Source organism: Mustela lutreola, chromosome 10, assembly GCF_030435805.1.
Source record: "Mustela lutreola isolate mMusLut2 chromosome 10, mMusLut2.pri, whole genome shotgun sequence".
NCBI lineage: Eukaryota > Metazoa > Chordata > Mammalia > Carnivora > Mustelidae > Mustela > Mustela lutreola.
Genome location: NC_081299.1, coordinates 33,769,669 through 33,796,862, shown reverse-complemented (window position 1 = coordinate 33,796,862; position 27,194 = coordinate 33,769,669). Strand labels below are relative to the sequence as shown.

The 27,194-nt window shown below is 46.7% G+C and overlaps 1 protein-coding gene across 2 annotated transcripts in view; it reads right to left on the bottom strand.

Annotated features, from left to right (window-relative positions):
- The window catches only part of KDM4A (lysine demethylase 4A), a 45,995-nt gene extending 20,365 nt beyond the window's left edge, over positions 1 to 25,630 (bottom strand). The window contains exons 1-11 of one of the 2 annotated variants that reach the window (XM_059136927.1): positions 25,515 to 25,630; positions 22,234 to 22,410; positions 21,421 to 21,596; positions 19,086 to 19,200; positions 17,186 to 17,379; positions 14,603 to 14,652; positions 13,731 to 13,834; positions 13,199 to 13,336; positions 12,266 to 12,513; positions 11,221 to 11,420; positions 9,821 to 10,197 (exon numbers count right to left, since the gene is read on the bottom strand). In XM_059136927.1, the coding sequence (XP_058992910.1) occupies positions 9,821 to 10,197; positions 11,221 to 11,420; positions 12,266 to 12,513; positions 13,199 to 13,336; positions 13,731 to 13,834; positions 14,603 to 14,652; positions 17,186 to 17,379; positions 19,086 to 19,200; positions 21,421 to 21,596; positions 22,234 to 22,371 (1,740 nt within the window). In that variant the 5' untranslated portion in view covers positions 22,372 to 22,410; positions 25,515 to 25,630. Of the gene's footprint in view, positions 1 to 9,820; positions 10,198 to 11,220; positions 11,421 to 12,265; positions 12,514 to 13,198; positions 13,337 to 13,730; positions 13,835 to 14,602; positions 14,653 to 17,185; positions 17,380 to 19,085; positions 19,201 to 21,420; positions 21,597 to 22,233; positions 22,411 to 25,220; positions 25,301 to 25,514 lie in introns of those variants that run through there. The other variant, XM_059136928.1, reaches the window with a different exon arrangement.
- Positions 25,631 to 27,194: the final 1,564 nt, after the last annotated feature.

Here is a 27,194-nt window from a genome sequence, read left to right as displayed (position 1 = left end):
TGCACATCTAAAACTCCAGCCTAGGGGTGCCTGGGTGGCTCAGTGGGTTAAGCCGCTGCCTTCAGCTCAGGTCGTGATCTCAGGGTCCTGGGATCGAGTCCCGCATCGGGCTCTCTGCTCAGCAGGGAGCCTGCTTCCTCCTCTCTCCTCTGCCTGCCTCTCTGCCTGCCTCTCTGCCTACTTGTGATCTCTCTCTGTCAAATAAATAAAATCTTTAAAAATAAAAAAAAATAAAAAAAAATAAAACTCCAGCCTAGCTACAAAAGCAAAAGTCAATGTAATTAGCGCTGTATTTAAATAATGGCAGAGCAAATACAATTAGGTTTAGGATGTACAAGACAGAGTCAGTAATACCACATGACTTTCTTTCCAATCAATGTATTTAAAACTCGGTCATCCTCTCAGAAAAAAAGCACTTGACAAAGTATAATATCCATTCATGATCAAAACCCTCAACAGAGTAAGTTTAGAGGGAACATAACTCAACATAATTAAGGCCATATATGAAAAATCCACAGCTAACATCCTCAGTGGGAAAAAAATAGAGCTTTTCCTCTAAGGTCAAGACAAGGATGTCCAGTCTCCTCACTTTATTCAACAATACCGGACGTCCTAGCCACAACAATCAGACAAGAAATAAAAGGCACCCAAACTGATAAGGAAGTAGTAAAATTTTTACCACTTACAGATAACACAATACCATATATGGAAAACCCAAGATGCCACCAAAAAACTGCTAGAACTAATAAAGAAATTCAGTAAAGTCGCAGGAGACAAAATCAACCTACAGAAATCTGCATTTCTATATACCAATAATGAAGCAGCAAAAAGAGAAATTAAGAAAACAATCTCCTTTATGACAAAATAATAAGATACCTAGAAATAAACTTAACCAAAGAAGTGACAGACCTGTACCCTGAAAAATAGAAAACAGTGATAAAAAAAATAATAAAAATTAAAAAAAAAAAAAAACCCACTGATGAAAAAAATTGAAGGCAACACAAAGAAATGGAAAGGCATTCATTCCCTGCTCATGAATTGGAAGAGGAAATACTGTTAAAATGTCTACACTACCCAGAACAATCCTCACATTTGAATGGAACCACAAAAGACCCCCAGTAGCTGAAACAATTTTGAAAAAGAAAAAACTAGAGGCATCACAATTCCAGACTTCAAGTTATGTTACAAAGATGCTGTAATCAAAAGAGTATGTTAATGACATACAGACTCACAGATCAATGGCACAGAAAATCCAGGAGCAAACCCACAACTATATAGCCAACTAAGATTCAACTAATTAATAATATAATATGCCACAGGGAAATAATGTAAAAATATGCCAACAAATGGTGTTTGGAAAACTGGACAGCCACAGGCAAAAGAATGAAACTGGACCAATTTCTTATATCAGACACAAAAATTAATTCAAAATGCATTAAAGACCTAAATGTGAGACCTGAAACCATAAAAATTCTAGAAAAGAGCACAAACAGTAATTTCTCTGACATTGGCCACAATAACTTTTTCTAGATAGGTCTCTCCTGAGGCAAGGGAAACAAAAGCAAAAACAACCAACTGGGACTACAGCAAAATAAAAAGCTTCTGCACAGTGAAGAAAACAATCAACAAAACTAAAAGGCAGCCTACGGAATCAGAGAAGACACTTGCAAAAAATATATCCGATAAAGGATTAGTATACAAAATACATAAAGAACTCCTATAACACAAATACCCGAAACCCAACAATAACCCAAAACCAAATAATCCAATTAAAACTGAGCAGAAGACAGGAGAACAGACATTTCTCTAAAGAAAACACCCAAATGGCCCACAGACACATGACAAGATGCTCAACATTACTCATCATTACAGAAATACAGATCAAAACCATGACAAGGTATCACTTCACACCTGTCAGGATGGCAAAAATTAACACAAGAAACAGGTATCGATGAAGATGTGAAGAAAAAGGAACCCTTTTGCTGTTAATGGGAATGCAACTGGTGCAGCCACTGTGGAAAACAATATGGCAGTTTTTTTAAAAAATTAAAAACAACATTACCTGACAATCCAGTAATCTGCGTATTTACCCAAAAAATATTTTTAAAATACTAATTCAGAGACTCCAAGGTGCTCAGTTGAATTAAACCAGGCTAAACCAACAATTTCCCAAGTGCACATCAAGAAGGCCCCTAGGGGTGCCTGGGTGGCTCAGTCATGAAGCGTAGGGTCAGGTCGTGATCCCAGGGGCCTGGGATTGAGCCCTGCATCAGGCTCCCTGCATCAGGTCCCTGATCAGCAGAGAGTCTGCTTCTGCCTCTCCCTCTGCCACTCCCCCTGCTGAAGTGCTCTCTGTGTCAAATAAATAAAATCTTTTAAAATAAAAAGCTCAAGAGCCTCCAACCAAAACAGCCCTGCTTTTTATACCTTTTTTAAGGATTTTATTTGAGAGAGAGAGAGAGCAGCGATCACACTCGAGAGAGCATGAGTCGTACACAGAGCAGAGGGAGAGAAGCAGACTCCCCACTGAACACGGAGCCTGATGTGGGGCTCAATCCCAGAACCCGGAGATCAAGACCTGAGCTGAAGGCAGACACTTAAACTGAGCCACCCAGCTGCCCCTGATTTATATTTTTTAAGTGAGTAAGATTTTACTTAAAGAAAGGGTTCTTTGGCTGAAACAAACTGGAAAACTAGACTCATTAAATTTATTTCACAGAGCTACCATGGGAAAAAAAAATAACTTCAGAGACACGCACTCCCACCATACTAACAAATTATATACACCAATGTGCTCATGTACATTTTGAAACAAGAATAGACTATAAAGGTATCTGGATAGTGCAGCTGGTTAAACATTCAACTACTGGTTTCTGCTCAGGTTGTGATATCAGGGTTATGAAATCGAGCCTTGCAGGGAACTCTGCGCTCAGCACAGGGTCTACTTCAGATACTCTCCCTCTGCCCCTAATTCCCTCCCCTTACCACCATGCACGTGCATGCTCGCTCTCAAATAAATAAATATATATTTAAAAATATTTTATTTATTTGACAGAAAGCACAAGCGCACAAGCAAGGGGAGCAACAGAAAGAGGGAGAGGTAGAAACAGGCTCTCTGCTGAGCAGGGAGCCCGATGTGGGGCTCAGTCCCAGGACTCTGGGATCATGACCCAAGCCGAAGGCAGATGCTTAACTGACTGAGCCACCTGGAAGCCCCAATAAATCTTAATTAAAAAAAAAAAAAAAGACTATAAAAAGATAAAGATAAAAATAGAATTCCAATGAGGAGCCTGGCTGGCTAAGTCAGTAGAGCAAAGCCTCTTGATCTTAGGGTTGTGAGTTTAAGCTCCAGGTGTGGCATAGTTTACTTAAAGTAAAATTAAAAAGTAAATAAATAAAGTCCCATTATTTCTGTATCCCAATAATCTTCTTACATTCTGCCTTCGAAGACCACCTAGATAACAGGCCTATATCTGGGATGTGGCAGTGGCAGAGACTAGAAGTAAGAAAAAATAAAAGGAACCAGAAATGATGGAATTTCCAGTCTGGGTCATCAAGGTGAGAGAGACTTAAGAGGATTCTCGAGGATGAAGGGGGAGGAATAACAAGCCACGTTTAAAAAAAAAAAAAAGGAAAAGGAGGAAGAAAAAAAAAAGCCAAGTTAAACATGATAGGCACTACCACCTGCCCTGCTTCTCTGCAAACACCCAAGAGGGGCAAAAAGGAAGTCAGAGCAAGAGCTGTAGATTTAGGGATGCTGAGAATCAGGCTCAGGATTGAAACCATGGGAGTAGATATTACCAGTGGAAGATAAACTGAATGTAGAACATGCCCTCCGGAATAGAAGGAGGAAGAGAAAAGGGAGATCCAGGGGCATGTGGGTGGCTCAGCAGATTAAGCATCTGCCATCAGCTCAGGTCATGATCTTCTCGTCCTGGGATCGTCCTGGGGTCGAGCCTGTTTCTCCCTTTGCTCCCTGCTCTTGCTCTCATTATCTCTCTCAAATAAATAAAATCTTTAGAAAAGGAAAGAAAACAGAAAAGAGATCCAGCCACAGAGAATACGGGAGGAATATAGAAAGCAAGGAGGGGAACGCCACAGTGCCAAGGGATGCCGAAGAGCTGAGCAGGAAGGGGCCAAAGGACACAGCAACTGGGAGATATCAGGATTTTTTTTTTTTTTTTAAGATTTTGTTTGACAGAGAGAGAGGGATCACAAGTAGGCAGAGCAGCAGGCAGAGGGCGGGGGGGAGGGTGTAGGGTGGGGAGGGAGGACAGGCTCCCTGCCGAGCAGAGAGCCCAATGTGGGGCTCCATCCCAGGATCCTGGGATCATGACCTGAGCCGAAGGCAGAGACTTTAACCCACTGAGCCACCCAAGCGCCCCTACATATGATTTTTTTTTTAAGATTTTTATTTATTTATAACAAAGAGAGACAGTGAGAGGGAACACAAACACAGGGGAGCTGGAGAGGGAAAAGAGGCTCCCCGCTGAGCAGGGACCCTGATGTGGGACTCAATCCTGGTATCATGACCTAAGCCAAAGGCAGACACTTAACCACTGAGTCACCCAAATGCCCCTGCATATGGTTTTACAGGCAGAGAGCGAAGAAGCCTGTGAGAGGAGAGATACTAAGCCTTCCGCAGACAGAGTAACGGTCCCCCAGAGATGTGCAGTTCTAATCCCTGTGAATGTTACGTTGACAGGACAAAACATTATTAAGTTTGCTCATCGGATAAAACAGTAAGATTATCCTAGATTCTCTGGGCAGGCCCAGTGTAATCAAGCAGTGCTTAATAATGAAGACGGAAGCAGAAGACTTGGTATCTGAGTGATGTGATGTGAACAAGACTTGGCAGATGTGGCTGCTTTTGTAGACAGAAGAAAAAGGCCACCAGCCAAGGAATGTGAGCAGCCTGAAGAAGCTGGACAGGACAAGACGTCTCCCTCTGGAGCCTCCCATGTCAGACTCCTGAAGAACTGGAAGATAATAAATCTGTACTGGCCTCAGACTCTCAGTTGCTGGGAACTTGTAAAAAGCGGCAATAGGAAATGAGCGTGGGGCAGGAGATATAAATAGGTCATTTAGGAGGTCCAAATGCTGGAAGTACAGGGGTCAAGACCAAGAACACCAGAAGGTAGCTCTGGGAAAGAAGATGCCAAACTCCAGCCCTGTTTGTTCCAATTGACTCCTGCATGCCAGCCTATGCATCCTGCATACCGTGCTTGGGTGGCGGTAATGCAGACACCCGTGACACACGATCTCTGGCCTCAAGGAGCTCGTGGCCCATCCAGAGGTGGACTTGGTGTGCGAGTCTCAAGTCTCTGTCCTTTCCATTACTGTCCCTTTGCCTCGGACCAAAGTAGTCTGATCTATTCAAATAGTTAAATACTGTTCCATATTTTCTCATCTTCCGGCCTAACTACTACTCTGCTCTGTGGTCTCTGCATAGCCTTCCTCCCTGAGATATGCTCCGACTTCTAAATTCCTTCACTGTGTAGCAGCAAGGGCTAGGTTACAACCCTAGCTCTAGCTGTGTGAGCCCAGGCCAAGTAGTGTTCCACTCATTGAGTGGGAGCAGTGAAATCTGCCCCCACCACAGGTTCTTTGGGAGGATGGGGTGTGATAGCACCCCTGCCTGTAAGAGCTAGCGCTCAGGCTCCTGAGTTCTCTGTTCCCCCTTTTCTAAGGTCAGGCACCAGGTCAAGGTCAATGTTCTTCATCGGGCTTGTCCCGAAAGAGAATAACCAACTACTCCCTCCTTGTTTTGGGAACTTTTTCAAAGCAGCTTCAACTAACAAGAAATGTTACAACAGACACATCACTATGGCTCTGGTGCTTCAGCAGTCAGTCAACCTGGGTGCTTTTACCAGGGCCCTTGACACAGAGCAGCACATTAACTCAACAGCAAGAGGCCCGAATTACAGCGTGTGGGATGCCCAAAGTGGGGGCAGGAGGGCCACAAGGGTGCTCTTCAAAACCCAGCTACTTCCAAATATAGATAGAATGCGATTAGACCTCTCCAAGGGTGGGTAAAGTGGTTCAGCTTCTGCCACAAACCTTGACTGTCAGTCCCCCATTCCAACACAATCAATCCTGATGTCAGCTTCCTACTAAAACTAAACTTCCATTCATGCCTTCCTCGTTTACAGAGGGCTCATGGGCCAAGATCCAGGACCATGCTGGTGCCCAAAGAAGCCAGGCTGGTGTGGCACAGGGCCTGGCTCCTGGCAGTTTGCCTAGGACAACCGTCCGGAGAGTACGACACACTGTCGTAAAAAGGCAGCCAAGCGCTGCCAGTGTTCGAGGTAGGAGGGCACGCAGATGGCAAGCAATGAGTAGTGACTTTTGAAAAGGGCTGGGCTCCAATCAGCAAGAGAACTGTTCCAGGAGAGACGCGTGTCGAGGACTCCCTGCCTCCTCCCACCTCAGAGCCGCCTGCAGCCTGGTGATGGCCACACTATACACAAGAAGGCACAGGAAGCCACTGAACTGTACATGAAAAAGCAGTTGAAATGACAGATTTTATGTCATATATACTTTAGCACAATTAAAAACAAACCAACCTAAAATGTAAAGAACAAATACAGTAGGAGTGCTTCACATGACAAAAGGAGAAGTGAAGCAAGCGTGGCCAAGTACTGACAACCATCAAGCCCCAGCCAGGAGCATCTGTGAGTTTACTTTATGACTCCACATGCAGCTTTGTGCACTTAAAAATGTATTCTAGAATGCTCCAATCTCCAGAAACAAATGGCAGTTAACCTTCCAAAGTCAAGCTGCTTCATGGCACACATGCAGACCCTCCACAGCACCTCCCAAGGCCCTCTCCAGACCCATATGCCTGCAATCAACCAAACTCCGCACATGCTTTGACCCTGGCATATGTGACCATCACCATTTAGAATACACTCCTCTCCTGGACTCCCTTCCCCATTTCCCTCCAGCCACCACGCACACTCCTGCAAACCTTCAGACTAGCTACAAGGCCTGCTTCTCTGCAGTCTCCCCATACTCTTAACCCCAACCCCAGGCTGAGCTACTAATACTTCCACTTGGACTACAACACTTATCCCGAAGGAGTGGCTTTATTTGTTCACATCTAGACTCTGAGCTCCCTAAAGACACAGTCCTAGCCCCAAGCAGCCATGCTGTATGTGATTACAGAGTTTTAAAGCAAAGAGGCAGAGCAGCCAAGTTATTTTTAAAGAATGTGAAGTAGTGGGACACCTGGGTGGCTCAGTGGGTTAAGCCGCTGCCTTCGGCTCAGGTCATGACCTCAGGGTCCTGGGATCTCTGCTCAGCAGGGAGCCTGCTTCCTCCTCTCTGCCTACTTGTGATCTCTGTCTGTCAAATAAATAAATAAAATCTTAAAAAAAAAAAAAAAAGAATGTGAAGTAGTTCAAAGATGGCAGCACAGGGACACCTGGATGGCTCACTGGTTGAGTGTAGGGTTGTGACTCAGGTCATGATCTCGGAGTCCCTGGAATTGAGCCCCACATTAGGCTCCACGCTCAGTGGGGAGTCTGCTTGTCCCTCTCTCTGCTCCTACCCTCTTACTCATGCTCTCTCCCTCTCTCAAATAAATAAATAAAATCTTAAAAAAAAAAAAAAAAAGAGGCAGTGTATCCAGGAAGTTGGGGGCAAGGGGCCGGGTGATGATGCAGTGGAGAATGGTATTACCATCAGAAAAGAAAGCTAAGAAGGCCATCTGGGTGGCTCAGTTGGTTAAGCCTCTGCCTTTGGCTCAGGTCATGACCTCTGGGTCCTGGGATTGAGCCCCACATCAGGCTCTCTGCTCAGCAAGAAGCCTGCTTCCCCCCCCCCCTGCCTGCCCCTCTGCCTACTTGTGATCTCTGTCAAGTAAATCAATAAAATCTTTTAAAAAAAAAAAAAAGCCACACAGATATAAAAAAAGGAGCCAGGAAGGCACTCATGGTCTTTGAGCAGGAATAAAAGGCACGTCAGACCTCCTTCTCCTAGCTTATCTCCACATGGAAGGTCTCCCGGCTTTTCTCCCCAGCCCTTGGACCTTAGTGAGCTTTACCACGTCGGGGTCTGCCTTTGGCGGAGGGAGTACCCTCAGGTCTGTGTCCTCCACTCATGAAAGGCAAGTGGAAAACATTCAGCCACTATGAGAGGCCTGCATCCTCCACAGCTGCCTAGGGACTAGGTAGGTAACCGGTCTCACTGAGGTTAAATGAGCAGCAGAGCCATTAGGCCATAGGTTAAAAGCCACCTCCTTTAATCATTTTAACTGATAACAAAGTAACATTCTGAGCTCCATATACCCGACTCCTGCATCCATTCCTTAACTGGTTCCTAATTTGAGAGGAAAAAAGATGGGAATTACTTGTTGGCTCCTCCCACCAAACACACATAGACAACTTGCCTCTGTGGTAAGATTAACTTACCAGTAACATACAGTCTAAACCATATGGAGAAAGTATTTAGCATATAGTAACTCTCTGCTATCGTTAGCTGCTTCTGTGGTTGTGACTAGAACCAGAAGCAAGAAAGTCAGGGGGATACTGCTCGAGGACCGTGTGACCTACAGCGTGACAGCAGAGTCAATGAGGACCCAAGAGCTTTGCGAAGAGGAATGGCTCAGATGTAGCATCAGGGACCATAAGGGGTTCCGGTGTCCAAGGTGGGAAGCCACCTCTTGTGGAAGCTGCCGCAGGAGAGCAGACAGCAGCCACGAGAGGCAACGAGAAGGAGGAAACACAGTCCTCAGCTCAGCGGCCTGCCCTGCCAGACGAAAGGAGGGACGTGTGGTGGGAAAGGACATCTACAGAAACTGAGCCCTGGGACTGAGGGAAGGCAGAAAAGAAAGACAAGGGACAAACCAACCACAACCATCCTCTACTTGGAAGAACTTTACCACGGGTTCGGGGTTAGTATTTCAGCCAAAAACAGAGAAAGCCAACAGGTCGAATGCTAACATCCAGAGATGAGTATACATGAGGGGCTGGGGATGGTTCTCCATTTGCACAGACTTTCAAAACATCTCATAATAAAAACTCGTCAAAGACCAATTTTTCAAAGGGAAAGGTAAGGAAATGGGGAAAAACTAAAACTTTTCTGCACTGACTCCAACCCCACCCCAGCCCCACTCAAGGCTACAACTTGACCCATAAGCTGTGAGGCTGGCGAGTAAGAACAGGTCACTTGGGTAGGCGTGAATCTGGTTGCATTCAACACGGCTGTTATGTCCCACTCAGTTCCAGAGAGCCTTTTTACACAAAACAGCTTTTGGTGACAGCATGTTCTAGAAGAAAGCCTGAACATTCACATTCATGGCTTTGGGAATTCATCCTGGCCTCCGAAAAGATGCTCCATCAATACTGTTGTACTGGGAGATGAAGAATATATGGGGCGGGGCGGGGGAGAACTCCCATGGGTGGCTACAAGGCTGTCGAGATTTTAAGGAAAAAAAAACCTTGAATTTTCAGGTACGAAAAGCCATTGCATCCCCACCCACAGCCTGCACAGGACTGCAACCACTGCCACTCTAACCCTCATGCCTCTAGAGCAGGTGGGGTCGGCAGGTGTGTCCAACACCTGGAGATCTGTTGTCATTAAGACGCCTAGATTCTCTGGAACAGTCACACAGGGGCAAGAGAAAAGGAACTCCCAGCAAAGAACAAAGTGGAAGTGAACCAGTGCCACCCGGCTTTCTGTTTGACACTGCAGACTGGAGGCCCATTCTGATGCTCTCTCCTGCCATCTTGGATACCTGCAGCAAGCACCCCCATGCCCCCAGCAGACGCCCTCCTCCACAGGATGCCAGCCAGGGAGCATTGCCCAGAGCCCTTACCTCTGTCAGCTCCCGCTCGCTGATACTTCCGGTGGCGCCCCCTTTCTTCCTTGTGCAGGGCTCTCCCACGGTGACCCTGCCATCCCCTTTGGCATAGCTGTGCACAGTGAGAACTCCCGACTGCCCTTGGGCTCGGCAGGACAGAGGCTCACTGGTTTCTGAATCGGAAGAAATAGAATCCCGAGAAGAACCGGAGCCCAGGCTAGAAGATGATTTCTTTTTCGAACCTGAGAGGACAAGGCGTCCCCCTAGAGAAGCAGGATTCACAGAAAGATCCAAGGCAGCTGCTTCTTGTTCCTCTTCTTCCTCCTCATCCTCCTCTTCTAGTTTGACATTTTTAAGCTCTTCAAATTTGACTTCAGAGGAGTCAGAATAATCTGAAACACACATGCACGTTGGCCAGAGACAACTTCCCCATGCACATCTGAAGCCAATGAAAAGCAAAGGGGGCAAAGCACAGAGAAACACAGGCAGCGAGTACGGCGCAGCTTCCGATTCGGGCTCGGCCACCTGCAGGGTCACTGTGTGATCTAGGACCGACTGGTCAGCCACACCGGGCCTCCAGGTTTGTCCTGTGGAGTATAGGCAGCCTACCACCTATCTCCAGGGTTCTGTGTCTACTATGGAGCACAGCCTGGCACACAACAGACCCTCAGAAGTCATCTGCAGGAACCAAGGCCTGAACGCAGCAGGCCTGGTGACCCCAAGCTAGAGCAAGTGCTGAACAGAGGTAGCCGGGTCCCAGGGCCCGGCTCCCAGCAGGTGCACCAAGGCAGCCTCCGTACAGATCCGTCAAGCCTCACCCGAGGCTCACCCAAGCCCCCCCAACCACCATCCCAGCGGGTAGAGCGGCTGTCCACACCACTTCCTTCCTAAAATCCAGGTAGTCCCTCAAGCCCCACGGAGAACAAACTCTAAGATGGTAGCCAATCCCCTCACCGTCTCATTCCTACTTCTCCAGCCCCATCTCCTGCTAGCACCACTGTCTTCTACCCTTCCCACCCCTGTAATCCAGTTACAGGAAATCACTACCAGCTCCCCTAAAAGCTCATGTGGTTTCAGACCTCCATGCTGGCACCCCTGCCTACTCCCCTTTGGGTGCCCCGACTCTCTGCCTGCCTGGAAAACTCCAACCTCTCTCCTAAGAGTTGGGTCAGCATCACTTCCCCGACTTCAGTGTCTCCCCGACCCCTCATCAGGCAGAAGGAGGCAGTACTTCTCCTACCTTCCACCCAGCATGCCCCTCTCCAAAGGGCTCCTCACAGCCATTCTCACACTCCACTACCACTCTCTGCCCACAGACCCATCTCCCCCAATACCTGTGACCCTGAACACAACATGGTATCTAACCCACAACAGACCCCAGTGACGTTGTGGGGAAAACATCACAGCCAACAGACCTGGGAAGGGAAGAGCATCCTCGACTTGCCGCACGGAGCTGTGGGTGGGCCTCACGGGAGCGAGGGCAGCCTGGCACTCCGCCACATCGTACTGTCCGGAACTCAGCTCCTCCTTGGGGAAAAGCTCACTCTGACTCACCTCCTGCGGTATTTCAAGACAAACCCGGTGCCTCTTGGTCCCTATTCGATGTTTGGCGAGGCTGTGAGGAAGAGAGCACACTTCTGAAGGGCCCACAAACACAGTCACATCCACATACATTCACCCACATCACACACGACCCAAAATGAGTGACCGGCCAGAGCCTGTCCACTGCACCTCACACTTGAGTCCCACCTCTCGTCTGTGGGAGAGACGAGGGACTTCACCTCTCCCAGCCTATCTTATCCAGTGGGAAACAGAAACAACCCCAGCCCCCTCAGAGGTTGGATGTGAGGCTTATGAGGTACGCCGAGTACCTGGCGGAGCTCGGGCCTACAACAGCTACCCTGTAACCAGTCCTCCTTTCTTCCCCGTGTGGCTCAAGGCAGAAGACAGATCCTCCCGCTCAGACAACGAGGACACTGGCCAACCTCAATCCCGCCACCCCCCAGCCCCTGTGGGTCCCATTCCAGCCACGACATTCTCCATACAGGGCACCTGTATGGCTCAGTCAGCAGAGCATGCGACTCTTAATCTCGAGGTGGTGAGTTCGAGCTGGGCATGGAGCCTATTTAAGACAATAAATTTAAAAAAAAAAAAAAAAAAGTCTCAGGTGGCAATGAGAAAATGACTTTTCTGGCTCAAAGGGAGCCACGTTCTCTTTGTATGTGACCTTCACTCCAGCCAATTACAGGTCCACATACAGATGTGGTCATTCCTGGGTGATGGCTGTTAAGGAAGAGCCTGGATGCCCTTGCTCTGAGGATTCTAGATTCTTTACCAAGAATAAAAATTCCCTCAGCTGAGGCTCCAACACCCCACTTAGAAACAGCTTCTCAACAGGTTACAGAAGCTGCCCAAGCACCTCTCCCTCAAACAGCTGGGCCCAGAGGGCCGCCGGGTTACCTTCTCTTTAAGTCACCCTCCTCTCCATCCTCAAGCCCTTCCATGTCATCTTCCTCTGGACACTCCTCGTTTCTGGCTCTTGGGGGCAGTTCACTCTCCTTAAGGAACTCGGCTGCTTCTGGCGTGGGCAGAGTATGGTCGATAACTGTGCTGTCCTTCCCAGCTTTCCAAAGCTTGTACCTTTCCGGCTGGAACTTCCTCACAAACACGTCCATGGAGATCTTCACCATGTCCTTCCTACAGGAGCACTGTCCCAAGGAACCAGGAGAGCTCCAGTCAGCACGCTTTAACGGCTTCCCCACGACCCCATATCCCATCTCCTTCCCCCAAGTGAAATAAAGATACAAGCCCATTTAAAGCCAAACTGCTAGCACTCACAGCTGAGAGCGGACTGGCCTGGCGGAACCTTCGAGCATGGGGGGGAAGCAGGGAAAGAGCAGGCAGGAATGAGCGGCGCTGGGGTGTGCCCACCCACGCCCTTTGCCAGGCTGCACAGAAAAACACCACAACGAAGCTCCGCACTCACGCCCGGGAAGGCGGACGCCCGCCTTCTGTCCGCACTCTAGCCCAGCCAGGCCCACAGGGGCAGGTGCACCCAGTGAGATGTCTAGCCCTGCCTGCTTCCCTAACCCAAAGAACTTCTCAGAGAAAACCCACAGTGGCCAAAGCAAGAAGCACCAGTGTGTGCGGGTGTGGTTTTCAAGCTCAGTGGAGGTAAGCATGGAAACCTCTCACTTGAGGTGCCCCAAACCTGAACTTTTTACAATTCTAGACGAACACAATATGGGGGCACTTCTGCCCATTCCTGTCACTCCGTTTCTGAATTCCGGCAGTTCAAAGAACGTTCTAATCGCCAGCCAGTGTAGCTAACAAGAATTTGCTCACTGGACGTTTTTGGGTACGGCGTTACAGAAAAAAACCAGACAGACTTACCAGCACCGCTTGCTTGCCATATTCAATCCACCGCCGGGTAGCAAAATTGGTGGACTCCGCACAGTTGAAGCCATGGTTAAAGCCGGCATGGTAACCATACGGGAAAGTGATCATGAATTCTCCAGCTTCTTGAGTGACCTGAACAAGAACAGACTTGAAGCAGCCGCAACAAATGGCTGAAGTCTACCCAGCTGGACATCTGACCTCCAGCGCCGCAAGCTTCGCTAAGTAACCCAGGGAAAGTCCTAGAACTACCAGGGGCCTTTGTAAAATGCAAAGCCCTATCATATCCACCCCCATCACTGTAAGTGACCATTCCTCCAAATCAACAGTGTTCAAGGGGACCAGACTCTGCTCAGGCACTGGGAAGCTGCAGTACCTCCACCTTTAACATCCTCGTGTATCAAAGTACTGCTATATAGGTTAGCTCTGGCCCATGCCTGGTGCAGAAGGATGAGCTAGATTAAAGCCCCTTGGGGAAACAGACCAGAAAGGGTAAGACAAAGGACTTCTGTATGTAAAATCAGCTCACCTTGTCAAAGGGAATTCCATATTTCTTCAGCATTAAAGGGGAAATCAAGGTCATCTTATGGCGGAGAAAAGCCTCGCAGCTTTGAGCACTTCCAGGGAAGAAACCTGTTGCAAGGAACATGGGCTCAGGTTAAGACACTGCTCCACGCCAGCTCTTCAACCCTAGAGATGCTGCACCCTTGGGCATCTCATCCAGATGAGGAGGAGGATAAAATCACCACAGATCCTTCTAACTTCAGGCCAATCCTAAGATTCTACAGTGAGCCCCTAAGCTCTCTCCCATGCAAGCTGTTACGTGGGTAATCAAATTCTGTTTGGGAGACGGAGATCACCCAAGCTCCCCTGTTCTTATACAAAGCCTTCAAACTGTTTAGGACTTCCTCTGTTAACCTGAATCCCTCAATCTTTCGTTAGTAACACATCCACAGTGCAGATCACCCAAGCTCTCCAGAAACAGGCTCTCTGGAGATACAAACCTATTAAAATCCACTTGAACAAAAGCACAAAAACTGAATTTTCACATCTGGATTTCCGACAGCAGAATAAGACCCAATATGCATGGTACACAATGTCTGGTCAAATAAACCCATGCCTGATAAAACTGAGGCAAAGACTAGGAATTACTTACTTAGCAATCAAAAAAAAAAAAAAAAAAAAAAAAAAAAGAATTACTTAGTCCCCTCCCAGGACAAATGGAGGAAGTTTCCGATTTTAATTGCTCTGCTGGGGTAACCAATCTGGCAGTCCAGCTCACCCCCTACACACAGGCCTAAGAAAGGACAACATAAGCATCTGACCAGAGAACGGACACTTTAGAACAATGAGCACAGCGCATGGGGAGGTCTGACCCAGCACAGGGAGGAGTCACAGTACCTTTGGCAAGGCGCTCCAACCGCTTTCCATGCTCTGGGGGAACAGAGTACCTGCAATCACAGAGAAGCATCAGATGCTGAGCAGAGGACACTACAGGACGTAAGGAACTCTTTCCCATTCTCAAAACAGCTCGAAATACCAGATTTTTCAACTTCCCAACCACAAAAACTAGAAAGGAGTCTAGAGAATGATTTATTAAACTACTGGGGGACAGGAGGGAGGAGCCCACAAGTAAGTTCGAGTGAATTTGTTTCTCTTATGTTCCTTCATTTTACCAAGACAAGAGCCAGAATTTATGGTATGTAATCAGCGTTACTCTCCTTTATAATGTTCAAGAAATAAAAATTTGGGGGGCGCCTGGGTGGTTCGGTCATTAAGTGTCTGCCTTTGGCTCAGGTCATGATCCCAGGATCGAGCCCAGCATCGGACTCCCTGCTTGGTGGGAAGCTTAATTCTCCCTCTCCCCCTCCTTGTATTCCCTCTCTCGCTCTCTGTCAAATAAAATATTTTTTTAGATTTTTTTTTCTTTAAAAGGATAGCATTAAGTGCTCCTGGCATAGCCTAAAAAGGCCTAACTGGGACAGGATAGAGGAGGAATGGAAAACAAGGTGAAAATGGGATTTGATACCACAGACCAAGCCCTATAGATGCTGCTGAGCCCATTTTTCTCTTCATCTCTGTAACAGCTACACTAGTTACCCAATAATTAATGACTCCTCCACCCTGCAGGGTAGTGAGATGCCACAGAAATTGTTCCTCATTAAAAAAAAAAAAAAAAAAAAAACACTTAACTGAGCCACCCAGGTGCCCTGATTAAAAAAAGAGAGAGAAACCACGTAAACACTTCAAATTTTCGCAACACTGTTAAAACTTTATATTCTGAAACTCATAGTAAGTCTACTTTAACCTTCATAATTGACTTTAAAGATCATTCCCCAACAGAAATGTCTCATCCCAAATAATTTCATTATGAAACAGATGGGGAGTAGCAGAAAATGCTGGTCATCCAAAGGACCTTGGGTCCATCAGGCAACGTTGACCAGAAGTCTCTGGAGGTCCCTCTTCCAATGACCTAAAGAGCACGTGTAATAACCAGAAAATCTCTCTACAGAATAATGAAAATCCAACCTCAGGGAATTTAGGACTAGAAAGGCAAAAGACACAAAAGCAACACATACAGATTCTAGAAGTCTAGCCATCTAAGAAAAGAAATGCGACAGCAGTTAGGAGGTGAACAGAAGCTCAGAAGGTTGCCCCCACCGAGATTAGAAACTGGAAAGCATCTGAAAAAAGAAAGGAAACCTCTGAGAAAAAGAGACAGCTGAAGATGCTGGCAAAGGAAATGAAGATGCAGTTTGCACGACTCCTCGTGACCTAGCCCATGGTGTCCCTGCCAGCCTCCTCGCTCTTCCCTCCTAATATGAAGCACCCGCACAACGGACTTCCTCTGGTTTGTGAAGACATCGTGCTCTCACAACTTAGGCTCCCTGTATGTGTTGTTCCAACTGCCTGGACACGCTCTCCTCAGTCTTCCCTGCCCCAAACCCGCCATCTTCCCAGTCAGCTAGGCCTCCTCATGTTAGGGCTCAGCTTCGTTGTCACCTCTCCCAGGGAAGCCTTCTCCAATACCCACCCCATGTTCACGTACCCTTCCTATGCGGACCTAGAGCACCCGTCAGAACTTCTTTCAGTATATTACTATTTCCTCACATGTTCAGTCTCCTACCTGTGAGGATGGATGCCTCATCTATTTTGGTCAGTACTGTCCAACAAAGCACCTTCACTAAAATGCTGGGACTGAGAGATGGGTCAGCACAGGGAGAAAGGAGAGAACAGATCTTTATCTCCCCAACTAGACTGAGAACATCCTGGAGAACAGGAAGCATACGCTGAGAAGCCTTGCATCCCCTCTCAGGGTTAAGCACACAGTGCTACTCAACAAGTATTTTTTTCCATGAGGAAAAAAAAGCTTTCTGTCACCTGAAGGAGTGCCTCGAGTCTTAGAAGCCTGCCTCGGGGCGCCTGGGTGGCTCAGTGGGTTAAGCCGCTGCCTTCGGCTCAGGTCATGATCTCAGAGTCCTGGGATCGAGTCCCGCATCGGGCTCTCTGCTCAGCAGAGAGCCTGCTTCCTCCTCTCTCTCTCTCTGCCTGCCTCTCTGCCTACTTGTGATCTCTCTCTGTCAAATAAATAAATAAAATCTTTAAAAAAAAAAAAAAAAAAAAAAAAAGAAGCCTGCCTCTAAGAAATTCCTCAGGCCTGATCAGAAAAATAAATCACAGTGGGAGAGCCTGGAAGAGCCTGTGGGACTCTCAGTAACTCAGCCAACTTAGCTGTTCACACAGGGGTATTAAACGCCCTGCCACCTAGAGCCCTGCTCTTCACAGACCGGTCTGAGCACCAGACTCCAACAGCAACCCCTGGCTGAAACACCTGGTGACAATGTCAAATGCTAGTCCTAGGCCAGGCCTCCTGAAGCAAAATCTGCCTTTTAACCAGATCCCGAGGTACTGTGTAGGCACACAAGAGCTGAGAGGCCTGTGGTGGCCCGAGAAGCCCCAGAGCCAAGGGCAGCCCAGCTTTACCAGGACTTCGGCTCTCCGAAGTGCAAGTAGTTGATGCTGTAGAGGTCCATGTCTTCGGTGTGCCAGGCAAAGGAGGTCTTCCACATGCCAAAGTATAGGTACGGGGTGTTCACACCCTCGATGGTGATCCCACTCTCCTTCTCCACCAGGTCCAGGATTGTTTTCAGTCGGCCGATATTCCACTCATCTACATGCTGCAAAGAAAATCACAGCTGTGGGCAATCATAGTAAAAATAAACTAAGGCTCTTAACGTACAAATCACAGAAGAGGCCATGGTGACCTGTCACCTCTAATGAAAGATGTGAAATAATGTGAAAACAGCCTCGACCCCAAAACCACAGCCCCCCTCACTCACTCTTCACAGCCACCACTGGAACGGACGCAATTAGACCTCCAAAAGCCAAATACCACTTGGTAAAGGAAACCAGGATATGAAAGACGAATCCGAAGGGAACAGCCAGCCTGTTCTTAACCCCAGGAGGAGGAGTTTGATCTGAAGCTAAAGAAACTTACATCAAAATAGGAAAGAACTCTTAACGCTACCAAAAATACAACATGGTAATTAACTATCCCAATTTCTGACTCTTTAACCCCAATTTCTACTGGGCAGTGTCTTCCGTAAAAAGTCTACAGTGTCACCTGAATACTTTTCCTAAACTGTAATGTCTGCTAAGAGCCCACCTCTCATAAATCCCTTCTGGATTATCGTGCCCAGCTTTTGTACCTCGCCATCCCAGACCTTCATAGTATCTGCCTGCCATTTACATCTGTAAGTTTCACTTTCCATCACTCAAAAAAATTGCCATAAAAATACTTGAGATCTATTTAAATCCCTTCCTTCCAATAATTTACAAAAACATTAAATTAATCTGAGTGATAATCCCTCCAACACCCTACAGATTTTTTAATCATCCAAAAACCATCCCAAATATTCCTTCCTAAGACTGTTATCTAAGGCTGTTCTTTATGCGAAAAACACTACACCCCAATCCAATGCATTTTGTTATAATTGCTTCTGCTAAAGAATCTTGTTTGGGGGACGCCTGGGTGGCTCAGACGTTAAGCACCTGCCTTCTGCTCAGGTCATGATCCTGGGGTCCTGGGATCCAGCCCCGTATCAGGCTCCCTACTCAGCTGGAGGCCTCTTTTCCCTCTCCCAGTCCCCCTTGCTTGTATTCCCTCTCTAGCTCTCTCTGTGTCAAATAAATAAATAAAATCTTAAAAAAAAAAAAAAAAAAAGGAATCTTGTTTGAGGGTTCTGAAAATCTAAATACCTTTCTCCTCTTAAATAAATATCCATCCCTTTCACTAGATTAGTCAGTGATCTTTTTTCTGCGGGAACCACACAGCCTCTCCCCTGTTTTCATTAACTGTGATCCCACCCTTTAAAGAACTCATCAGCTACCACCCACAGACTATTCTAACAGCCCTTGCAAAGAACACCACATCGCCCAATTCACATGTAGAGTGAGAGAAATAAAATTCAGTCACATGCAAAAATACCCACAATTAAGTAAGCACCGCCCATCAGCCCTTCGCAGAGGGTTCTTTGCAAAGCCACTCATTCAGAAAGCAGCTTTTAGGTGCCTACTATGTGCTAGGCAGATAAAAATGGTATTAAATTTGGACACCTAAAAAAAAAATTGGGGCGCCTGGGTGGCTCAGTTGGTTGAGTGACTGCCTTCTGCTCAGGTCATGATCCTGGAGTCCCAGAATGGAGTCCCATATCGGGATCCCTGCTCTGCAGGGAGTCTGCTTCTCCCTCTGACTCTCTCTCCCCTCTCATACTCTCTCCTCCTCACTCTCTCTCTCTCTCAAGCAAATAAAGTCTTTAAAAAAAAAATGTTTTCTAAAATGGTATTAAATCACAAAACCGCTGCTGTTTCCAGTGAGTCTCACCTTTTCATAGAGAGTGCCATTCACATCTGCACCATAGATTGGGGGATTGAACGTGAGATTTTTCCAGTATTTCCGTTCAAGCTCTTCAAACTCACTATAGCGTGGGGTACAGTACCTTTCAAAAGTAAACAAAGTATTAATCACTTACCAGGACTAAATTCTTTAGGCACTATGAACAGCACAAGACACAATCCCCTGTTCTAGGGACAAGGTATTTCAGACGAATAAGACTAACACTTCCAGCACCCAATGCAGTGGCTAACTCAACAAATAATCATACCTAAAAACAAAGTATTGTTTTATTATTTTCTTAAAAAGTATTTTGGGTGCCTGGGTCACTCGGTCAGTTAGGCCTCTGCCTTCAGCTCAGGTCATGATCCCAGAGCCCTGGGATAAAGCCCAGAATCAGGCTCTCTGCTCCTCGAGGAGTCTACCTCTCCCTCTGCCTGCTGCTCTCCCTGCCTGTGCATGTGCCACGTGCACATGTGCTCACTCTCTCTTTCTCTCTTGCTCTCTCTCTGTCAAATAAATAAAAACAAACAAAATCTTAAAAAAATAAGATGCTTTAAAAAGAGAGAAAAATATATTTTTACGTATGTACTCACACACGTAGCTGTCTGTATGTATGCCTCTATGAAAGCATTAAATATGTCTATTCTTTAGCTCAATTATCACCTTCTAAGAATTTACTCCGAAAAATCTTTTAAAAATTCAAAACACTCAAAAATTATTACACAGCAAATTAACAAAAAATAATGTGTAAATCAAATAGGTATCTGAAAATGCACATTGTAACTCCAATGGCAAAAAAATAGGAATGGATATAGTGGAAGTGAAGACCCAAAACAGACTGTGGGGAGACAATGGAATGAATGGGAAAAAATCTTACTTTAAATAGGGCCTTACAATTTAATGTCAGCCTACAGAATAATGAAGTTTAGGACTCTTAAATGCCCTTTGAAATATTTCAAACTCTTCCAACTCTCCAAACTCTTCCAACCTCCAACTGATCTGCTTTATAAATTCAGATTTTTACCTGCTGGGTTTTCTTAAAGCTGGCTGACCATGCACATAGCAATCAAGGGTAAGGATTTGTTGCATTTCAGATGAAGGGGAAAGACACAGGACTTGCTAATTGAAAAAGAGGCCTGAAATAAAAGGCCTCCCATATGTTGACAGGAGAAACCAGACACAAGAGGCTGAGGCCTCTGGCGGAGCCCCATGAGCCAGAAGGTAGGTGAGCCCAGCCCCAGCACATAGCTAAAAACCAGACATAAAGGATGGCACGGCCTTTCATCTGCAGAGCTCCTCACACTTCTTCAACATGCTCTTACATAAATTCACTCTTTCAACAGCAGGTTGGTCAGCGATACAGATGTTCAAAGAGTTAAGCTGTCAACAGAACTAGAAAACCACATTTTGAATTGTGATAAGTCAAAGGAAAAGGTGGCAAAGCACAGAAACAGAACAAGATCTGATGTGAGAGAGCGCGATTGTAAAGCCACGAAGTAGTGCCCTCGGAAGTGTGAAGACTGCCAAGACACACATCCAGCTCTGGGCTCGTTCACAGCAAAGACACAATCTAACATATCTGACTGGCTGAAATCAAGATGTGTACAGATCAAAAAGGCACAGAAAAAAAAAAAAAAAAAAGCAAGAAAAAAGGAAGGAATCTCTTGTGGACACTCAAAATTAAGGAGTAACATAGGAAAGGAGAAAGTCCAAGAAAGAGGATTAAGAAGCAGCATCGGGCGCCTGGGTGGCTCAGTGGGTTAAGCCGCTGCCTTCGGCTCAGGTCATGATCTCAGAGAGATAAGGATGTATGGATGATGAAGGCAGGCAAAGAAAGTAACAACCAGCATGGCAGTTTATTCACACTTTGTTATGTCCAAACATAAAGGAGACAGCGGCTGGACGGGTGGTGAGGAGTTTGAGCATGATAAAAGACAGAAGCACCCAAGAAGGAAGAGAAGAAACTACAAGGGCCAGCTTTCGATAAGTAGGTGTTATCAACACACCTGGCAAAAACTCCTTTTGAACCAACTCCCAACTTTGTCTTTTGCAACTCTGCAACTTACCAAGGTCAGAGAATGATCCCACTTCTGCGGGAAGAACAGTGGTATTACTTTAGGTAAGAATATGGATGCATTTAGAATGTGACACAGTACTGAGAATAGTAAGGACACTTCCATAAAAGGAGCAGAAGGGGAGACAGAGCTAGGGCTGAGCACACCGCCCTTCAGTGGCACAGCAGCAGAGTTAGGAGAAAGCTATGAGGATGAGATGTTAACTCCTAGATCCTATGAAGGGTAAGAAGAGACAGGTTTTCACTCACTTATCACTATTGGCTATCTTGCGGAACTCACGAACAGTCATGGCTTTCTTCTGTATGTTGTACTGAGTGAAGAGGCCAGACTGCCCCGTCACCAGCTGCTGGATGGGGGCAGGAATGACCAGATCATCAATATCATCATAGGATGCTCGTGGCTTCCACTCCTTTGGAGGAACGACCTGTAGGGAACACAAGAAACAAAGAGATCAGAAAGCTGGCAAGCTGCTCACAGTCCAGGATGTGGGTGGACTGCTATCCAACCAGCCGATTTTACTATAAAGTGACTCTGATTTAACACAGCAAGTTACACGGATGTGCTAGCCCTGATCTAGTTTGGCCACCAACTAGCTGCCTCGTTGCAATGACCAAAGGTAAGTAATACTCATTCTCAGCTCAGCATCTTATCCGGACACCAAGACAGAAGGCTGAAGAGTTGATTCTCTCTTAATCTTAACAGAAAGTGCACATGAAGAACCAACTTGCTCTCGGGCTGCTGGATGGGACTGAAATGAGAACAAGAGAAGTTGGAAGGTCTAAGCCCTTGGTGACAGGTAAAACCACTAATGCACCCATCTCCATCATGCGGATGGAAGCAACACAGCACCTGGCCCTGGGACACTGGCTCTTTACTTCCCTTTAGAGATGCCAAGCAGCTCTCCTCCTACCTGAAAGTTGCTTCAGATGTTAACGAAAGGAATTAACTTGCAAACAAGACAGTATATACTGGGCATCCTGACTGGCTTTCATTCCCCATTTAGGAAAAATTCCTGCTGCCCTGTCATAAAACCCATGTAGAATCACCCCACCCATTCTCACCTTGGCCAGCCCAGCCCGATGAGCTCCTTGGGACTCAATGTAGGCCATGTATCGACTGAAGTTCCGGAACTCCTCCATGGTTGGGTAAAAGGTCATTATCCGAGCACTGGGATTCAGAGCTTCAGATTCAGAAGCCATCTTCCCTCCTTTCTGAGGTCACTTTGGTCAGACAGGAACCTGAAGAAACACATTAAAAACATAGAATGTGGGGCGCCTGGGTGGCTCAGTGGGTTAAAGCCTCTGCCTTCCTCTCAGGTCATGATCCCAGAGTCCTGGGATGGAGCCCCACATGGGGCTCTCTGCTCAGCAGGGAGCCTGCTTTCCCTCCTCTCTCTGCCTGCCTCTCTGCCTACTTGTAATCTCTGTCAAATAAATAAGTAAAATCTTTATTAAAAAAAAAAAAAGAACACAGAATGTAATTAGAACTAAATGCTGGGAATGTCAAGGGGGATGGGTAAATGAGGGATGAATATTAAGGAGGCAGGGCACTTGTTGTGAACACTGGGTGTTGTAAATAAGTGATGAATCACTAAATTCTACACCTGAAACTAATATTACACTCTACGTTAGCTGACTGGAATTTAAATAAAACTTGAGAAAGAAAGAAAAAAAATGCTGGGAATGTCAGTGCTGAAACAGTAAAAGGTGTAGAAATCCTGAAGAAGCATTAAGACCTCACAGCTGGAATCTGCCTCCAGGTAGGTTATTTAAGTGAACAAGAATACAAATAGAAAAGGCTCTGCTTAAAAGAATTCAATGTATTGGGGCACCTGGGTGGCTCAGTCGTTAAGCATCTGCCTTCAGCTCAGGTCATGATCCCAGGCTGGGATTGTGCCCCACATCCGGCTCCCTGCTTAGCTCCTTGCTTAGCGGGAAGCCTAATTGTCCCTCTCCCATTTCCCCTGCTTGTGTTCCCTCTCTGGCTGTGGTTCTGTGTGTCAAATAAGTAAATAAAATCTTAAAAAAAAAAAAAAAAAAAAAAAAGAAAGAAAGAAAAAAGAATTCAATGTATCAAAATTGTATGTAATCAAATCTCACTTAAAGGGAGACACTGTTTCAGCTAAAATTTGTTACTAAATTGTTGGTCCCATTTAACAATTCTACAGCTGCCCTGCCCCTCTTTTACTCCTATCTTTCAAGTTCCTCCCTATTCACCTTTGATAATTGCTTGGGTTGGGGAGGGAGGGTGTTAATGTATTACAACCAGATTTATTTATTTATTTTTTAAACAACTAGGTTTAAAAAACAACGGGGGGGGGGGGGGGCACCTGGGTGGCTCAGTCGTTAAGTCTCTGCCTTCAGCTTAGGTCATGATCCCAGGTTTCTGACATTGAGCTCCACATAGGGCTCCCTGCTCTGTGGGAAGCCGGCTCCTCCCTCTCCCACTCCCCCCCCCCCCCCGCTTGTGTTCCCTCTCTAGCTGTGTCTCTGTCAAATAGGTAAATAAAATCTTTAAAAACAACCACCACCTATGGGCTCCCGTTTAGGGCACAACTTTAAAATAGGATTCTAGATTCCTAAGGAAAGTTATTTGGCTACAAGATTACAAAGCTTAAGAGTTAAAAAAGTACTCTGATGCTAGTATTTCAAACCCTAAACTGAAACTGTTCTACCTAAACCAAAATGTCATTTCAGCCATACCACAGGAGGTCAAGCTAGAGACTAGTTCAACTGCACCATACCCAGAATTGAAAGGACAAAATTTAAATGGGCAATACACTGACAATACAGGACAAACTTCAAACTGATTGGAAAAGGTGAAATATTGTTTCTAGCTGAGGCCAGCAACTAAGTGGGTGCATCCCAGTGCCTGGTAACACAATAGACTATTCCAACCAAGAACCAAGCACACCAGCTGAAAGGAGCCACTTTAGAAGCAAAAACATCTCCCTCAACTCCCAGAATCTGGGCTCCAAATCCATGGCAGTTCAGCTCCAAGAGTTCCCCTGAGAGCTGAAGAACTCAGAAGGGAAGCAACTGCCTCCAACCTACCAGCAACCTACTAACAGACTAGGAAGACAGCATGGCACAGAACTGTCTAAGGAAGGAGGGAAGAAAGCCTCACTACCCACATCTCTCAAGCTTCCATTTCACCAAAAACAAAGAAGTATGTTCTTGGCCAGGAGCTTTTCGTGCACCTCACAAAAACTTTACATGGAAGGTATACGACTATCCCCGTTTTACATAGCAGGTCATCTTCCCCACCGTCCTGCAATGCACTCCCAGTGCTTCTGCCATTATCCTATGCTGCCTACATCATAATTTCCACCTAGACGAAGCCCTTTGCAAGGGAAGATCCAAGTGTGGAGGCAACTCAAGTTTAACCAATTTCGAAAACCCTCTTTTTTAAAAACACAAAGTATCTTACTTCAGCCAATTTTACAAAAACATATAATCATGTGAACAGGGTGTTAGGCCCCATCACCCGGGCGCCTCTGGACTTAGTCATCTTTGTATGCCTAGAACCTAGAACAATGCACAGCACAGAGCAGACCTCGGGAACTGTTGAATAACTGATTTCCTCGCCCCCACTTCAGTTGCTCATTGCCTTTCTTCAACCCTAGGATTCCCTTCCCCCAACCTATTCCCTGGGGAAAGCTCCCGTTCCCTGACTCCTTCATTTCCCCCATTCAGCAACAAAGCCTAGCGGTTGAAGAGCCCCAGCTCCGGAATCAAAACAACTCTGAATTCAGATCCGGTCTCTTCCATTTATTAGCTGTGTGACCTTGGCTGCGTGAGTTGCTCAAGTCTCAGTTTCCCCACCTGTAAAATGGGGATCCCAACCTCCTGGCCCAGCAGGGTTGCTGTGATTAACTCAGATGATGCAAGCGAAACGCTAAGCACTAGGCCCGGTACTTAGTAACTCAATAAAGGTCGCTGTAGCTAACAACCTCCTCTAACTCCCGCCCCCTCCCCTCGCAGGTGCCCCCGCGGGTACCACTCCCAAGGCAGCCCCCTCCCCCGCTCCCAAGGTCCCCGAACCTCACCGCGCAGAGGGACAGCCCCTCCCGGCCCCGCCGCCTAGGCGAGTGAGGCCCGGCCGCAGGAAGAAGAAAATAAGGCCCAGTACACCCGCCTCCCTTCCCGATGTACATTGGCCATAAGAGATTAGAAAAGACCAATCTCAGGACCCATTTTAGAAGCTCCTGTTCCCATTGGCCAAGAACCATGCCTATCACTCTCCGCTGACGGCAAACCCCCCGCCCCTCCCCCATCGGAGCTCACGGTCACGGCCACAGCAGCAACAAACCTAAAGGATTCCAAAACGGCATCGTTCTTACCTAAAGCCCACTGCCCCGGCAGGGCTAAGGCTTGGCTCCTGCTGTCGCCGCTAGCCGTACCTACCGCTTTTCCAGCCGGCGGAGGACGAAGCTCCGCCTCCTCTAAAAAAGTCGGTCCTCGCGCAGAAGCACAACGTCAACCAATCTGAGAGCCGCTATCACTCCTCAAACAGCCAATGAGCACGCGCTGCAGTCGCCCAAAAGTCCGGGCATATCAGTCTGCTCAGCCTATGAACGCCGGGTCGGGCTGTTGCCAGGAGGAAACGCTGTACGGCTCGGGACTGCGGCCACTGAGCATCTTGGCTGAATCGCGGGGTTGGCCAATCATAGGAGGGCTTCTGGAGGCCCATAGCTAATCAGCATTGAAAGAGGCGAGCGCCTAGAAATGGGATGGTGGGGTGGGGTAGGGACAGTGAGATTATTGTAGGATGTTACTTGTAGGGTGGGGCACGGTCTTTGTAGAGTGAGTAGGACCCTTGCCTAAGGTGGACGTGCTCCGGAGCCCTTAGGGGCAGCTTCCGAGATCAAGCAGTTTCTGATAAGGTGACCAACTTGTCCCGTTTTGCCCGAGATTGCCTCGGTTTTTGAAAACTGAAAGTCCCGTATCTTGGGAAACCTCTCACTAGCCAGCAAGATGAGACGTTTCCTGAAAGGAGCAGTTCCTGAAGGGGAAAGAGCTCTGGGGGAGGGGATATGTCCTTAGGGTCATTAAAAAGCAGTTCTTCAATGAGCGGGGATTTGGGGGTCATTAGGAGCAACTCTTGGGGCGGGGGAGAAGATCCTGGGAGTCATTAGACGTACTTCTGGAGAGTTTAGGGGGTACCTAGAAGTCATTAGGAACTGTTCCTTAGGGGCACTGAATCGCTCTAAGGAGCTCCCAGATTATGAGGACGATGGGCGAGGAAGCCCACAGGACGCTCTGATAGGTTCGTTAGAAAAGTGGAATTCTCACAACCAGAATCATTAAAAAATGTCCAAAATTACCCATGCTACAGCATGCCTTTTGAGCTCCATTGACCTGGGCATGGATACAGTTGCTAGTACTGCTGTGACTACCAACTATTCTGAATTTGATCTTGCTACATTTCCCAGCACTGCCAAAGAGGATTTTCCAAGATCGCTGCTACTTTGTATCATAAGCTTCCAGTTGGTGTGAGCACATGATAGTTGAAGCCTAAATCAAGCTCTCTTGACATTTTCCCATTTCCCTGATCAGTTTATTTTAGTCACCTTTTAAAGCTCATCTTTCCTGTCCCACCCCTTAATTCATAACAAAATTAATCATGGTGAGAAAAACCAAAGATGGGATTACCTTTGGATGTGGGACAAGGAATGATGGGAGAGAAGCCTAAAAAATGCTTCCAGGGTGTTTGGGTATTAACAATGTGGGAGGGTTTTTTGTTTGTTTGTTTTTGGGTGTTTGTTTTGTTTCTTTTAGTAATTTTTTAAAGATTATGAATTTATTGGGGCACCTGGGTGGCTCAGTGGGTTAAAGCCTCTGCCTTTGGCTCAGGTCGTGATCCCGGGGTCCTGGGATTGATCCCCGCATCAGGCTCTTTGCTCGGTGGGGAGCCTGCTTCCCTTCCTCTCTCTCTGCCTGCCTCTCTGTCTACTTGTGATTTCTGTCAGATAAATAAATCTTAAAAAAAAATTGTTAATGTATTTGACAGAGACACAGAG